The following is a 14,455-nucleotide window of genomic DNA, read 5'->3' on the forward strand; positions in this document are numbered from 1 at the left end:
TCACACAAAGCTGTGAGGAAGTGAAAATGTCAGAGGACGCGGCGTGCAGGTGAATCACTGATTACAGCTGAGCGTGGATGAGCTGCTAGCATGCAAGAACAACAGCTGTGGAGCCCCAGGGAGGTCTCCGTCAGGAGGTCACAGAGTGTGCAGGCTGCACCGAGTTACACACCGATCAGAACATGGAAACAACAACTTTGTCACCCCAAGACGCTCACACTTATTCATGTGCAGCTTGTAGCCTAAACATGTGCCATAGATGTGAACTGGTGCAAATTAAACTGAAGTGCAGCAAAATATAGCACTACCAAACAGACAGCCGAGGAAATGGCACTTTTCCCTGGTTTCCTATGAGGTTTAAAGCCTTGATTTTAAGATAATAATAATAATTTGTTTAAAAGTCCTACTCTTTTCTTTGAATATTCAGCTGTGGGAGCTTGTCATTCAATCGTCAACCCTTGTGATAAAAGGACAACCTGCTTTTCCCCGCTGAGCTATCCGCCTCCAAGCTTTTGCCTGTCACTCCTAAAGCAATGTTACACTCACAATTTCACCGTACAATAACGATAACTTACTGGCAGCAGGGATACCAAAAATCCAATGTAAATTTACAGCAATTCATTACAGTGTAGGCTTGACCCAAAGTAACGCAGCAAGTCAATAAGTTAATCTAATGAGAATGGTTACTGGTGACTCAATATACTGTGCAACCATGACAAGAGTAATATCATCATTACAACCCATAGAAAAGAAGATTGGTAGGGAGGGGAGGAGAAGTCTTGGTGGTGATAGAGGGAGTTGACAGGTAAGGACTGTCTTCTTCATCCAGGCAGGGGTCTCAACACATTAAAACCAGATGCAGCCAGGCTCCAGAGAAGTGAGGTGCATTATGGTTTATACTCGAAGCTCTGGATGGTTTATTTAGAATCTGCCTGACTCATCCATCATCAAGGCAGCGCATGTTCATAACTCTTTTTTAAACAGGCCAAGAAGAACAGAGCAGAGGTGTGCGGGTCACGTGACCACGCTGAACAAGCGGCTAGTGTTTATGCGTACATTGTGTGAAAAGCAAACGGGAGAACGGTCACCTATCTGCGAGATGGAGACGAGTCATGGCCGGGAGTCTGAAGAAGAGTCGTTGTGTGTGGAAACCACAGTGACGTCCCCGCCGCCTCAAAACAACCTCCCTGCCAGGGCTGGCCTCTCTGTGCTTTGTTTACATTGAGAGCTTTTCCAGACGGCACGTGCACACGCCAACGTGCACGGCATACTGCACACCTTGGGAAAATGTGTACCTCACACTGAAAACACGGAAATCGGTCATGGGGGCAAATTATGAGTGGACTTCATTCTGTTTGTCTTACCCACTCTCTTGCATGCAAACAAACACACACACACACACACACACCTGTATTACTCCCCTCTTTTTCAGACCCGCACAGCTGGCTTGGCAACGTTATATGAATGCAGTGAGACTGAGCTAGAGTTTTGCAGATCAGGAATGTGTGTGTGTGTGTGTGTGTGTGTGTGTGTGTGTGTGTGTGTGTGTGTGTGTGTGTGTGTGTGTGGTGTGACTGTCTCTATTTCTCTGTGGCTGTGTGTGAATTTCTGCATCTATGCACAAAAACATGTTTGTGTCCTCATGTTGTGTGTGTGTGTGTGTGTGTGTGTGTGTGTGTGGGTGTGTGTGTGTGTGTGTGTGCGTGCGTGTGGCAGGATGTGAGTGATTGCCCTATGAGGGGGAAGGATGATGGAGCACTAAAAAATGAATCATCAGCAGACGGCTTGGCTGTCCTCTCCCCTCTGTGTATGCCTCAAAGCCTCCTGAGATCTCAAAGCTCTCAGGAACAGAATCCTGATTGCAGAGCTCTTCAATCAACTCCCACATCATGGGGACGGCCGCTTGGCCAAATGGTAAAGGTGTCTGTTCCATAACGTCTCGGATTTACCATCCATAATCGAAAGGTCATAGGTTTGATATACAGTGTCAAAGCAACTTTACTGAATGAATGAGGAGGATTATGTTTTCAAAGATTAATGAATTCCTCTGAAACTGTGATGGATAAGAGCACATGGAGAACACATTAAGTGAGCCTGGTCAAAATAGGACTTTTTCATTTGTTTGTAAAAGAAATAAGAAAAGTGAGCAGCTTAGAGCTAAATTGACTCTGTTGCTAATTGAGTGAAACCAAGGTGATGCACGCTGACACATGCACAATTAAAACCATATCACAGACACAGAAATAACATCCCAACTGAATCTTTTGAAAGTTGTCTTTCTAGCTGTGAATGAAGTTGTCACATGTGGAAATGTGAACATGTGAAAGAGACATTGTTGTAAAAACCGACATGTGTCCAGCAGATGATTTGAATAAACATGGAGGTTACAATGTGACTTTTTGTGTAAAGGTACGCCGTTTTCTTCCATGAATAAACAGCAGTGTCATCATAATAACAACAGAACAGCCTGCCTGTCTTTGTCAACGTAACACTGTTCCTAAACAAGACATTCACATTTCACATATCTAGCCATGCACTCCGTTTTGGCCATGTTTCGAGATGTCTCTGAACCCCAATACAATTGAGTTGAATGGAATTTCACTTGTGTTCCTCACAACATTAATCAACGCTACAAGTCTACAGCCATGCCATCGGCTCTGTGAGGCTGTATGCCAACACCTTCATGGTAACATGCTCACAATGGCAATACTTACATGCTGATGTTTAGCAGGTACTGTATAATAATTGCCATCTTAGTTTAGAATGCTAATATTTGCAAATTAGCCTGATAGGTTTTGCAGGTTTTTGGCCATAAGCCAAAGTCTAGGACGAAAATAAAACACGAAAAGTAAGGGAATCACTAAAGTTATTACAATTCTCCGAGGCTGCAATTGAGCAACGCTTCCCGTTGGCATGCTCACAGACATGCCTACGCCTACAAACACGAGAATCATCTGTGCCCCAGTATTTTATGGCTAATCTGTACCAGATCTCAACACTAATCCCTTAAATGCCTGAGGATCAACATGATGGGCTCTTTAAGGTGGACATGATGACACAAAAACACACCTGACGCCAGTAAAACTCCCAGCGCCGCTCCACAGCTTCAGCACAATAACACAGAGGAGGGAAAACAATCCTCAGCAAGCAAGATTACAGCTGCACAAGTTTAACGGGCATGCAATTAAGTATATCTTCCAGACAACAAAGGCAAACAGAGTTATCTTACTTTTTATGAGAACTAAAAAAAAACTAAAAAACATCACGCATGATTTCCTCACAATCTGTGGTAATCACCACAGAGAGCTGGTGGACCATCAAAGATACAATCAACCACTTAAAACACGCAGGCAGCTCTGCACTGGCTCTTATTTATGCTCCGATTTCCATTTTGGCAGCGCTGCTGCTGGTAAGAGTAACCGTATGAACAGAGCGCAGGCATTATGGAGAGAGAACCCTCAACAAGCATTTGATTCTTTCTCCACTGCATGCTGTGATGACTGCGGTCTGCTTTTTCTGCTCTGTGTGTGAGTATGTGTGTGCATGTCTATGCACTCATTTAGTTACTGGTGGATGCACAGCGTTCCCACCCATCTCCACCCTGTCCTGAAATACACCAGGCAGGATGGGTACAGACGCACAAAGACACAAATACACATAGGATTTATGAAAAATAACTGCAGTAATCCTTTAATAACCCTTTTACTGACCGAAAAACAAACTGCTCCCCAAAGACAGCTGACTGATGAATACTGAAACAAGTATTGACATCAGGGGTTGTTTTCTCACACAGCAGCATTACATCTAAATATATAAAATGTTGACATGGGATGAGCTCGAGGCCGAGATAAAAACTATTAACACAAATAATATGTGTTAACACACGTGGCGCTAACATTCAGCATTACGCAGATGATACAGTTGTGTATATTTGTGGAGCTTCTCTCTCTCAGAAGCACTTCATAAACAGTCCCTCAGTAATATTTTGCAGTCTCAGCTTTTTAAACTACAGCATTTCTAATGTAATATTCATACAAAGATTGTGGATATTGCTACAACTCTGGGGAATACATATTGTTATTTGGCATGTCGTCCTTTTGGGCAGCATGATAAAAACCCTGTCAGATCTTAGCTTACTTTTAGGCTGATTTTAGTAGGATCTGTTTTTAGTATTATCATACATTTTTTGCATTGTTTTATCCATTGTCTGACTTTTTATTGATTTGTCTGTTTTTAGGCTGTAGTCTTGGCCACGTCTGCCTTGGAAGAACGATTTCTAACTAACCTCAATGGGACTTACTTATAACAGTGCAGGAAAGAGTATACTATTTGTGTAAAAATGTACTTAAGTAAAAAGTAAGTCAGTTAAAATGTACTATTACATTTAAAAAGGGGGGGGGGGTGATGTATGATACTGGTAAATTAAAGAACATCTTTAGGCTACAAAATAGATTTCACTAAATGTCAACGTATACACAAATGGAACAACGTAAACAACAAGACCACGAACCAACAGATGGGCAATCTGCAGTCTGTGCAAACAACTAATTATCCATTATATGAATATACAACAGCATTAGAATTAACCACAAAAGAGACTAAATTGATTGACAATAAATAAAACATGTTGACACAAGGAGGCATGACGCTTCTTTTAGAGTTCACAGTGGAATTAAACATCAACACAACGCAGACAAGGTGGACATATAAAACATACTCTATACTCCACACTGGCTGCAGCCACCAACACATTACATCCAAAGAGAGACGGCACCGTGTTCATATTTATGTATTTTAGGAGAGACTCGGCCTCTGTGTCCCAGTATAACCAGTCCAAACAGCAGGAAGTCCTCACACACCTCACTCAAAATAGAAGTTCCTCGATGCAGAAGTCACCGCTGAAGGATCCACATGCGCATGTCAGCCAGACCCAGCGTGCTCCTACGTCATGTTAGCCAGACCCAGCGTGCTCCTACGTCATGTGGGCGTGTCACTTGGCGTGCTAGCCCGGTGGTCTATGAAATAAGTAATTAGTTAAGATCGATGTTATATATTTAAATATGGCAATATCGTGAACGCAAACTGTTTTAAAGTTTCATGCGGCCGCAGACACACCTGCAGCTGCTTATTTATCTCCATTCTTCTGTTTCATTCTCACACAGTTTAAGTAACTTTTATTTTTAATCTGTTTCATACTTGTGATAAATATCACAAAGGTAAACATGTACAAATTTTAAAAAATACTTAAAAAGTACTTTAAAAGTACTGACACAAAAAACGACACGAAAAAATGTAAATCGTTACTTCCACCCCTATAATAAACAAGTGATTGCTCTGATGTAGTGACATATGATATAACCTTAAATACGAAAGATCTGATAACTTCTAACTATAAATATTAATATAACCACACTATCATCTCCAGCAGGTAGGGAGTTGGGTAAATTGCTCAAGGGAACTTCAGCAGATCCTAAACACGAACGAGGAGGACGTGCTCGCCCCTCTCGGTTGTACGTGGAAGTGATCTCGATCATGAGGGCTGGACTGGATCCAGGTGCACAAAAAAAGCCTGGCAGGATCATTAAGAAGGAGCTCTCCACTGGAGAGCGCACACACACAAACACACACACACACACACACACACACACACACACACACACACACACACACACACACACACACACACACACACACACTCAACACACTCACACAGTGAACGCAGAGCAGAGGAGCTCTCATCCTGATCGGTACCAGACGGACGGTCGACTTTATTGCTTTTGTGCGAGTTTTACTACGTTTTAGTTTCGTTTTTTTCAACGAAGAATAGTTAATACTTCACTTTGATACACTTTGGTGTCAAGTTTGATATTTATTTTCCAAGATTGTGTGATTTTTCAAGCCTATTTGTTTGGAATATATTTCGGGATTAAAGGTGGATACTTCACGACGCGCAGGTAGAGTATTTCCAGGAGAAATAGCAGCTGAATTCATAGCAGTCTGTGAAGTCGTGTCCACAGTGTTTGGACAATGATTAAATGCATATTCTCTTAAAAAAGAATCCCATCTTCTCTACTTGCAGAAGTCATCTTGAAAGAAATCGCGCAGGATTGTTTCTTTTCGACGCAACTTCGTCAGCGCGACTTCGTCTGGGGTGGGTTTTTTTTTTTTTTACTTGAATGGTCCCAGAAATGGTGGGGCACCTACATTTACAAGCGATGGATGACAGCCTGAAAGGAAAGAACCGGGAAGGGCTGCTCGACAGTCCGGATTCGGGGTTGCCCCCCAGTCCCAGTCCGCCCTTCTGCTCAATCTCCCCGGGTCTCATCGAGTCGCGCGCCGGCAGCTGCACGACGCCCGTGGAAAGCCATCATGGATATTATAAAAAGGAGAGTAAAGAAGGCAAACTGGTAAGAAACACAGCGCTCTATTTACTTTATCATTTTAAACAATTGTGTAACCTGAAAGCATGATACTCGGGTCTGTTTTGTGTCCACAGTAAGTTTGCAGTCATTCACTTCATTGACACTTACATGATTAAAAAAAAGAAAGAAAAACACCTAATTGCCAAATAATGACGCTGCTGTGAGAGAAACTGAAGATCTGAGAGCTTTTTAATGTTTGGCCAAAAACATATTTCACTTCAGTCCCACAACATCTGGAAGCTCTCTCTCTCTCTCTCTCTCTCTCTCTCTCTCTCTCTCTCTCTCTCTCTCTCTCTCTCTCTCTCTCTCTCTCTCTCTCTCTCTCTCTCTCTCTCTCTCTCTCTCTCTCTCTCTCTCTCTCTCAGACATTCCTCAGTTGTACACTTTTGATGTTGCGCTTGTGCTGTAGATGTCACTGGCCCTCAATAAACCGGTAGAGATGTTTTCCTTCTCACTCTGGTGCATCAGCTGGGCTCTCACTACGTGGTGTCATAAGGGTCAGTGAGTTGATAAGGCCCTCTTGGGTTCCCAAAGTGAGGTCCAGGGACTCCCAGGGGTCCTTGCCAGGATTCGAGGGGCTCCCATGCGAGATGACAGAAAGCTTTATGACACCAGGTGATTCACTCAGTAGCCTGGTATCTGAGTCAAGGTGTGTGCACGATGAGCATGACTAGTGTGATCAGGTTTCTCCACCTGTAGGACAAGACAAGATATTATAATGGCCTGTGATGGATTTACACGAGGCACTGTCATGACAAACTTTGTGACGGGCTTCTTCTTCAAGGCCTGTCATGTCAGCCATGTTGATTAGAGAGATGAAATGAGACACATCGTCAGACTTTTATCTTTTTAAAACCTTCAGCAGCAGGTCTGCGTCCTCTGTTGAAACAATGTTAAATGAATGGAAAGGCAAATTGCCTGTTTATTAAATTGGCCATTGTACTTGCCATTCCCAAACGTGTTGACCTGTGACCCTTTAAAGTGACGTGATATCCACTTGCAACCCTTCTTCACATGTTGCATCTGTTTTTTAACTGGCGAGGTATTGAACCAAGACGAGTATTTCATTGTCAGATTGTTTCATTTGAGTAGTGTTTACAGTCCTTCCTTGATAATCATCATCACTTTTCTTATTTCCTTCCTTGTTTATCATCTCTGGTCCGTTGACAACCCAACCCCCAAGTTGGATGAGGCATCTTAAGTATGGGAACATTCGGGTTTTGTATTTCACCATTGTGATTCTGTTACAGAAGTTTGAAAGTTATGAAGTGTCTAGCGTGGGATTATGTTTATTACTCCTGTTATGATAATACTGTTAAGTGTCTCACTCAATCTGTGAAAGTCAACAACCAAATAAAAAGCTGAAAATAGAAGTTAAAGTTGTTGTAAACGGAGCGAATGCTGTTCAATAGATTAATCTGAGTCTCAAAATGAATGAAAAAGAATCGGCGCTGGAAGCCGGGGTCCTGCTGGATTAATTCATGTTCAACTCACCATGTCTGTGGATGTGGTAGCAGTAGAACCAGAGTAGTAACAGGACCTTTTGGATGTCAATGAAAAGTGTTCATAATAACACTCATAGATATCTGCCTCAGTCTCAGCTCATTTCACACCATCACGGACACCAGCAAATATAATCATTTAGCAAAACATTTAGTCAAGCAGTCAAATCATTATTAAGTTAATAATGTCATTAATACCAGGTTGCACCCTTTGTTAAATTTCTTAAATTGTTTCCTGAGAAAAGCCCACTAGCTCCTGGGCATTAGGAATCTACAACTCGCCTATGATAATTAAATCCTAAAGATGAAATTGCATGATATTTTTTAACAACTGTAAACTTTAAATGAACAATTAACGCAGTCAGTGCACCGTAAGGCAATATTGCTTCATCAGATGAATCATGATACTGCATTTAACAGATGATCTTCTTTATGATAATTGCTAAATGCGTTTCAATGACACTCCGTGACTTGTGTCACACGTGATGAGGCTGATTTTGATTGGAAATCATTTCCAGCTCACTCCCACTTTCAAAAGTCTTAAGAGCATGTCTGCGCAGGTCGGGGGTGGCTTTCAAAGCGCCTGAGGGAGGCCTCAGAAATGCAGCATTGCATCCTGGGAGTTGCGTGACATTGGTTCGCTGAAGCCTGAAACAGAGAGAGATCCTCTAATCCTCTGGAGGTTCAGATTAGTAGGTCTCCACTGCTTTGCGGTTTCCCTTTTAAAGATCAGTCCTGATAGGGGCTGCTGCTGCTTTCCATGCTAATCCTGTCTGTGGGCCTGTTTGTATGGAAAGAATCAAAGCTCTCCGTCACATGTAGACTTTTAGAGTTTTCGAGTTTTCCGGTTATGTGTCTGTTAGCAGGACGAGAGGAGGCATACATGTGCCAAATCTATTTATGAGTTGTTTTTGTTTGCCACCTAAGAACAATCCTCTGGTTCTATTTTTGGGTGCAGGGGCTTGTTAGAGCGGCTGCAGGACATAAGTGTTTGATGACCTCTCACTTCTAAATTAAACGCGGAGTAAAACCCTCAGTCTGTTTTCAGACCGGAGCCAAATTTATGCAGATGTGGGATACTTACTCTTGTACTTGCATGTCGTTACGTACATGTTAATTAATGAGTCCGAGTAGATGCATTCACGATATCAGTGTGATCGTCTAATCTCGGGTGTAAAAGATACTTGTCCTGTTTAAGGAAGCCTGATCAAGTGTCGGTGGATTAGACAAGAGGGAAGGCAGGAGACAGGATCTCATGACTGTGTGATACTGATGCTCTTGCATTAACGTCTTTGCAAACACCAGGATGCAGAGTCAGTTCACTTCGCCAAACAGCGAGCAGTTGGAAGAGTGTGTTTGAGTTGGCGTTTTCTCTCAGCAGCTCGGCATTGTGCATTGTACATTGTGTGGGTTGCTCAGCTGCAGACTATTTTTCCTGGGCAGAAATGTGCTTCCAGGGGGGGTTTATGCTTTGTGAGCATGCTGGGGGATCCGCTGCCTGGAGGTGACCTACCCTCCCTTCACGAGTGTTCGCTTTGCAGAAGTTGTCAGAGCACACCGTGGAGAAATACCTGGGATGCTCCCCATGCCGGAGCAGCGGAGGTAAAGACCACCACATAGCTTTTTAGATCATGATGTACCAGCAGCAGAAACTGAACCGCCCGCAGATGAATTTCTTTCCAGTCTGGCTTTGAAAAAACTAGCAGCTGTGCAAGTTCAGCTCCACCGTTCAGACAGTGCGTGTGGTGATGATCGCAGGCTGTAGGTAAGACGAGCTTCACGCAGCGTCCTGCCGTGTCCTTGGCCTGTTCTCGCTCGTCCCCTGTATTGGCATGTGCGCTTAACTGCGGCCAAACCACAGCATGTGACAGCCTCCGCTGTGTAACGTGAGAGGTGTCGGAGGAGTGGTTGAGGGGCCAGTTGATTCAGATCGGTCAGAGACACACACGCAAAGAAAACGGTCAATTACAACACTGCCCACTGTGTGTGACAGTAATCTGTGTTTCTGATTGGTGCAGCTCCGTCTGTCCCCCTATGGCTCCAGAGGGGACACTCAGAGGTCAGGGGTCAGTACAAAAACAGATCTGGTTCGTACAGTTAGTTGAGTACAGTGTATCTGTATCCCATCTGGTGTTGTGCGCTGTTAAATCACGCGCTCTGCATTAATCCCAAATGAATGCGGAGTTTGTGACACTCAGTACTGGTTTGTTGGCGCTTATTAGGGTGGTATTACTCATCTATACATCAAACACTTATTAACGCTTCAAGAAATTTGATTTTTTTGACATTTTATAGACCAAACCATGAATTGATTGATCGAGAAAATAATCTGCAGATTCTTTGGTTATGAAAATTATGATAAGTTGCAGCCCAAGAACCTAATATTTTGGTTTCAAAAGTATTTTACGCATCATAAATCATCAGACTGTGCCTCCATGAGTGTGTGTTGGTGAGCTGTGTGCAGCACGTGGAGTAATGACAAAGGTCAGGATGAGATGAAGATGCGCTCACACATGCAATGTTTGATCATTTGAACCCATAAATATCATACTTTACACAAGAATCAAGAAATATGACAAAGGCACAGCAACATATTTAGAGTCTTTTGGATAACTTGTTCCTATGAGACCTCTTACCTTTGGCAAACCAAAAAGAGAATCTTTCAGTTTCACCTCATTGTCATTTATTTGACTGTATCGTCTCCACCCAGTCTGGCTACCAGCTGCTCTGGAGATTCATAACGATCATTATTATAATTTTTTTTATTTTATTTCTGTAGCTACTGTCGGCCGAACATCTGCAAGCCTATTTTCAGTCCATTCACACACCACACACACACACACACACACACACACACACACACACACACACACACACACACACACACACACACACACACACACACACACACACGCTGTGTCATCATGGTCACACATCTCTGTGCCAGAGAGAGATTTACCATCAACACTTCATATGGTTGGACCCACACGGTGTAATTTTCTGAATTAAATTGGAAGTGTTGCCCCGACTGCTGTGCTTCTTGTCCAATTGTTGTTGTAGTAGTCGTGCCACGGACAAGGCGAGTTCTCATGAGGGCGGATCAGGGAGCATGTTTTCCTTCGAGAGGGTGGGGACTGCAGTCAGCGTTTTTAATTTGGGTTTCTGGCTCTGCTTAAAACCCCCAACCATGCTGGGATTTTTTTTTTTTTACTGGAATTCCTTGAATGAACACGTTGGCCGGCTGGTTACAAACAGTTCAGCAGTTCACGGATGTCTTTGTGAGATTGTGACTCTTGTGTTTCCTCTGCACAGCTGCCCTACCCGCTGCTAAACTCCACGAGCACAGACCCAAAGACTCGCATGTACCCTGTGTTCTTCGGAGAAAGCATCGAAGTCAACCCCAAACCAGAGCAGGAGATCAAGTAAGGGACCGTTGACACATAAAGACATAGGATTGGTTGCAATATGGAGCTTCCCTCACTCATTTTGATCAACATGCTCTTGTCAACAGTGCCACCTAGTGACCATTCTTATATGGGGTTCTAAAGAGTTCTCACCTTCTCTTTTCCAGGTGCAACTCCGAGGTCAAGTACGACTCCGACAAGCATTACCGGGACCAGGTGTACTGCACCCCCGTTCCCACGGCCACCTCCTTCAGCGAGACAGTGGTGGCGGTGCGCAACTGCACTTGGAAGAGCTACAAGTCCCAGGTGTACCTGGAGCCACGGCTGAAACCCATCAGCTACCAGAGCACCACCATTATCTACCCAAAACACGCCAAGAACTCTTACCGCACCACGCTCAACTACAACCCCACGGGCTCCCGCCGCTGGTTTGTCTCCACGGTGCAGCTGGAGTCGAGTGAGGATACTAGTCCCTGTATCATCTACACAGAGGACCTGTAGGGCCCAGACCGCACTGGGAGAGGGCTACCTGGTGATCATCTTGTTTTTTTTTGGAAGGGATGAGGAACTTGGGACCGGAAATACTTCAAGTAATACCCGAAGCCCCTGAAAACCCTACTTTGTAGTCGCCATGGAGGAAACTCTGGGAACCCTTTAGTGACATTTCACCCAAGTGTATTTAGACTTTCTACTGATGCAGTCTTTAAACAAGGGAGTCTGTCCTCTGGCAGTTTGAAGCTGCACTTCAATGGTTAATGTCTTATTTAATACAAGAGCTGACAAATTGGTGGCCTTTGCTCTTTCAGGTTGGATCGTAAGCTCAGTGAAGGTAACGGACTGTAGACGTCTGTGTGTGTAGAGAAAAGTCAAGATGACGTGTGTGGTGGATTTCAGCCGAGCCTGCGCAAACCCGGTCACACCAATGCAAAGCTTTCTAATATGGCTTTATTGCACTTGTTTTCTATATATCACAGTCCTCCCAGTGGACTTGGGATTGGGGGGGGGGGGGGGGGGGTTTCAGCACTGCATATGAGAAATTGGACCAAAGATAGTTTATCTCTTTGTAATAACTGTTCACACACTGCGACACAACACTTGTTTTTGTTTTACAGTTTCAATTAACACACGTTCAAACAGCAGCTCGTCGAGTTTGATCAAGCATTTAATTAAACTCAACCGGAGCGGCCTCTAGACTAAGTCTAATGAAAAGGAGGATCACAGGACAATAGCAACTGATTGCCTTTAGAATATTTGAAAAATGGAAGATATTTAAAGCCTTTGAACACTTGCTTTTAAATCTTAAGTTCTTTGCAACATTAAATATTCAGCCGTCTTGGATCCCTGTGGTTATGGTTTAAAGACCTGTTCAACCTAATGTCTGTTGAAACTTCCTTTGTATACTTTGGTTGAGATAATGTCAGAGTGAAGGGTGTTTTGGTGAACAGGTTCTTCTTAGCTTGTTTGGCTGCAGAGCAACAATAAATGAAGTCTGGGGAAAAAACATCTTTATTTATTCGGAGTTTAAACTGTGCTTCATCCGGACCACACGTCATCTATAGTTACAAGATGATTGAGAACATACATGTGTGTTTTCAGGGCCTTTGAGAATGCTGGCAATCATTGTACGGTTTTGAACCTGCTTTGGCGTCAGACGGTTGTCACACAGGTGCCAAACTAATTAGACAATCACGGGAAGTGTTTGACAATTTGAAACACTTCTCTGTCACAACTCTTGGTTGAAGATGTAAAATAGATTTTTATTGAGCGTTTTCAAAACTTTTTTTCTCCGTCTGTCTCTATTTAGGTTATTGAACAAGACAGATATTGAAATTTCAGAATTTACCTCAGACTTTCATAGGTATCGTTTTAACTTAATTGCAAATAAGTTTCCCGACTTTCAGTTGAGTTTTTAATTTTGCGGTCTTGTTGTTTTTATAGTTTGAAACACCCTCCAAGTAAGATGAGGGTCGGAGATACAAGCTTTAACGAGGGAACAGTAAGTAGCAATGCAAAGAGCCAGACAAGAAGAGAGCAATAAGATGAGGAACTTGTTTTGAAGATGGCTTTGTATACTGTACAGTAAGGTTCCAGGAAAGGTGATGGAGAGTTTTGCTATGATGGTCTGTGAAATGTCAGAGAACGATGAGAGAAAGTTGGTGGGTGTCGCGTTTAATATGTTGGTGGTTTTATGGGAAATACTTTTGTGTTTCCTAACACTTGATTTTGTTACTGTAAAATATTTTCCTGTTGTATATGTGGCATTGAGGCACTTCATAATTATCTTTATATTTTTGTACATCAATCATCGTTCTTGTTCTGATCAAAGTAAATAATTTAAAAAGATGTATATCCTAAATGAATAAAACAAAAAATTCCCAAACCCTTATTCTGTTGTGTTGAGTATTTGTTTCTAGATCTTGAAACCAGGAGATTGTATTTTCCTGCTTCGCACAGGTTCAGAGGAAGTTCGGCTCCTGTGACTAAATCCAAGCCAAAGTTAGGATTTATGAAAACACAGACATGAAAATAAGTACACAAACCGTTCTTTCAAATGCAACTGAAATTGCAGCACTAAATATTGGCTCTCACTCTTGTTTCTTAGCAGTAAATAATTAATTCATGACTATTTCTCTGTACTGAGCAGCACAGGAAAGTCCTAACGACATGTTTTAGAGATGGGTTACCTGTCCAAATGTACTTTTCGTCTCAGTGGTTTATATACTCTCGACAAACTACTATACATCTGTAATACCTGATCAGCAAGGATAAACCAATGTCTCTATTCAGCACAGCTCTACAAGTAGTATAATACTTATGTAAGGACTTCGTTATATGTTGTAAATTGAGAAAGAAAGGCTCATCAGTGTCAGAATTTCATAACACTGTCACCTTGTAGCGCTCATGGGAGTTATGTAAGGAGGGGGATCACAACATGCAGTCTGACCGACACACAAGCGGAGTGATTGTACAGAAGATGACAGGAGACCAGATCAGCAGCAGCTGGAATAACTACCTCCACTGAAAGCTCTGAACTTCACCATCAGAGGAACTGTTTTAACAAGAATCAGGTCTTTATTTTCTTCAATTCATGAAAAATGATTCGCAATAAAGCATCTCCTCCCGAAGT

The 14,455-nt window shown here is 42.8% G+C and overlaps 1 protein-coding gene across 1 annotated transcript; it reads left to right on the top strand.

Moving 5' to 3' along the window:
- The first annotated feature begins 5,733 nt into the window (after nucleotides 1–5,733).
- rflna (refilin A) lies at nucleotides 5,734–12,303 on the top strand. The gene is made up of 4 exons (XM_079270242.1): nucleotides 5,734–5,954; nucleotides 6,080–6,407; nucleotides 11,237–11,346; nucleotides 11,496–12,303. The coding sequence occupies exons 2-4, from the start codon at nucleotides 6,177–6,179 to the stop codon at nucleotides 11,827–11,829; spliced, it is 675 nt and encodes a 224-aa protein (XP_079126368.1). The 5' UTR covers nucleotides 5,734–5,954; nucleotides 6,080–6,176; the 3' UTR covers nucleotides 11,830–12,303.
- The last annotated feature ends 2,152 nt before the right edge of the window (nucleotides 12,304–14,455 follow it).

The sequence above is a fragment of the Melanostigma gelatinosum genome, assembly GCF_949748355.1.
Source record: "Melanostigma gelatinosum genome assembly, chromosome: 6".
NCBI lineage: Eukaryota > Metazoa > Chordata > Actinopteri > Perciformes > Zoarcidae > Melanostigma > Melanostigma gelatinosum.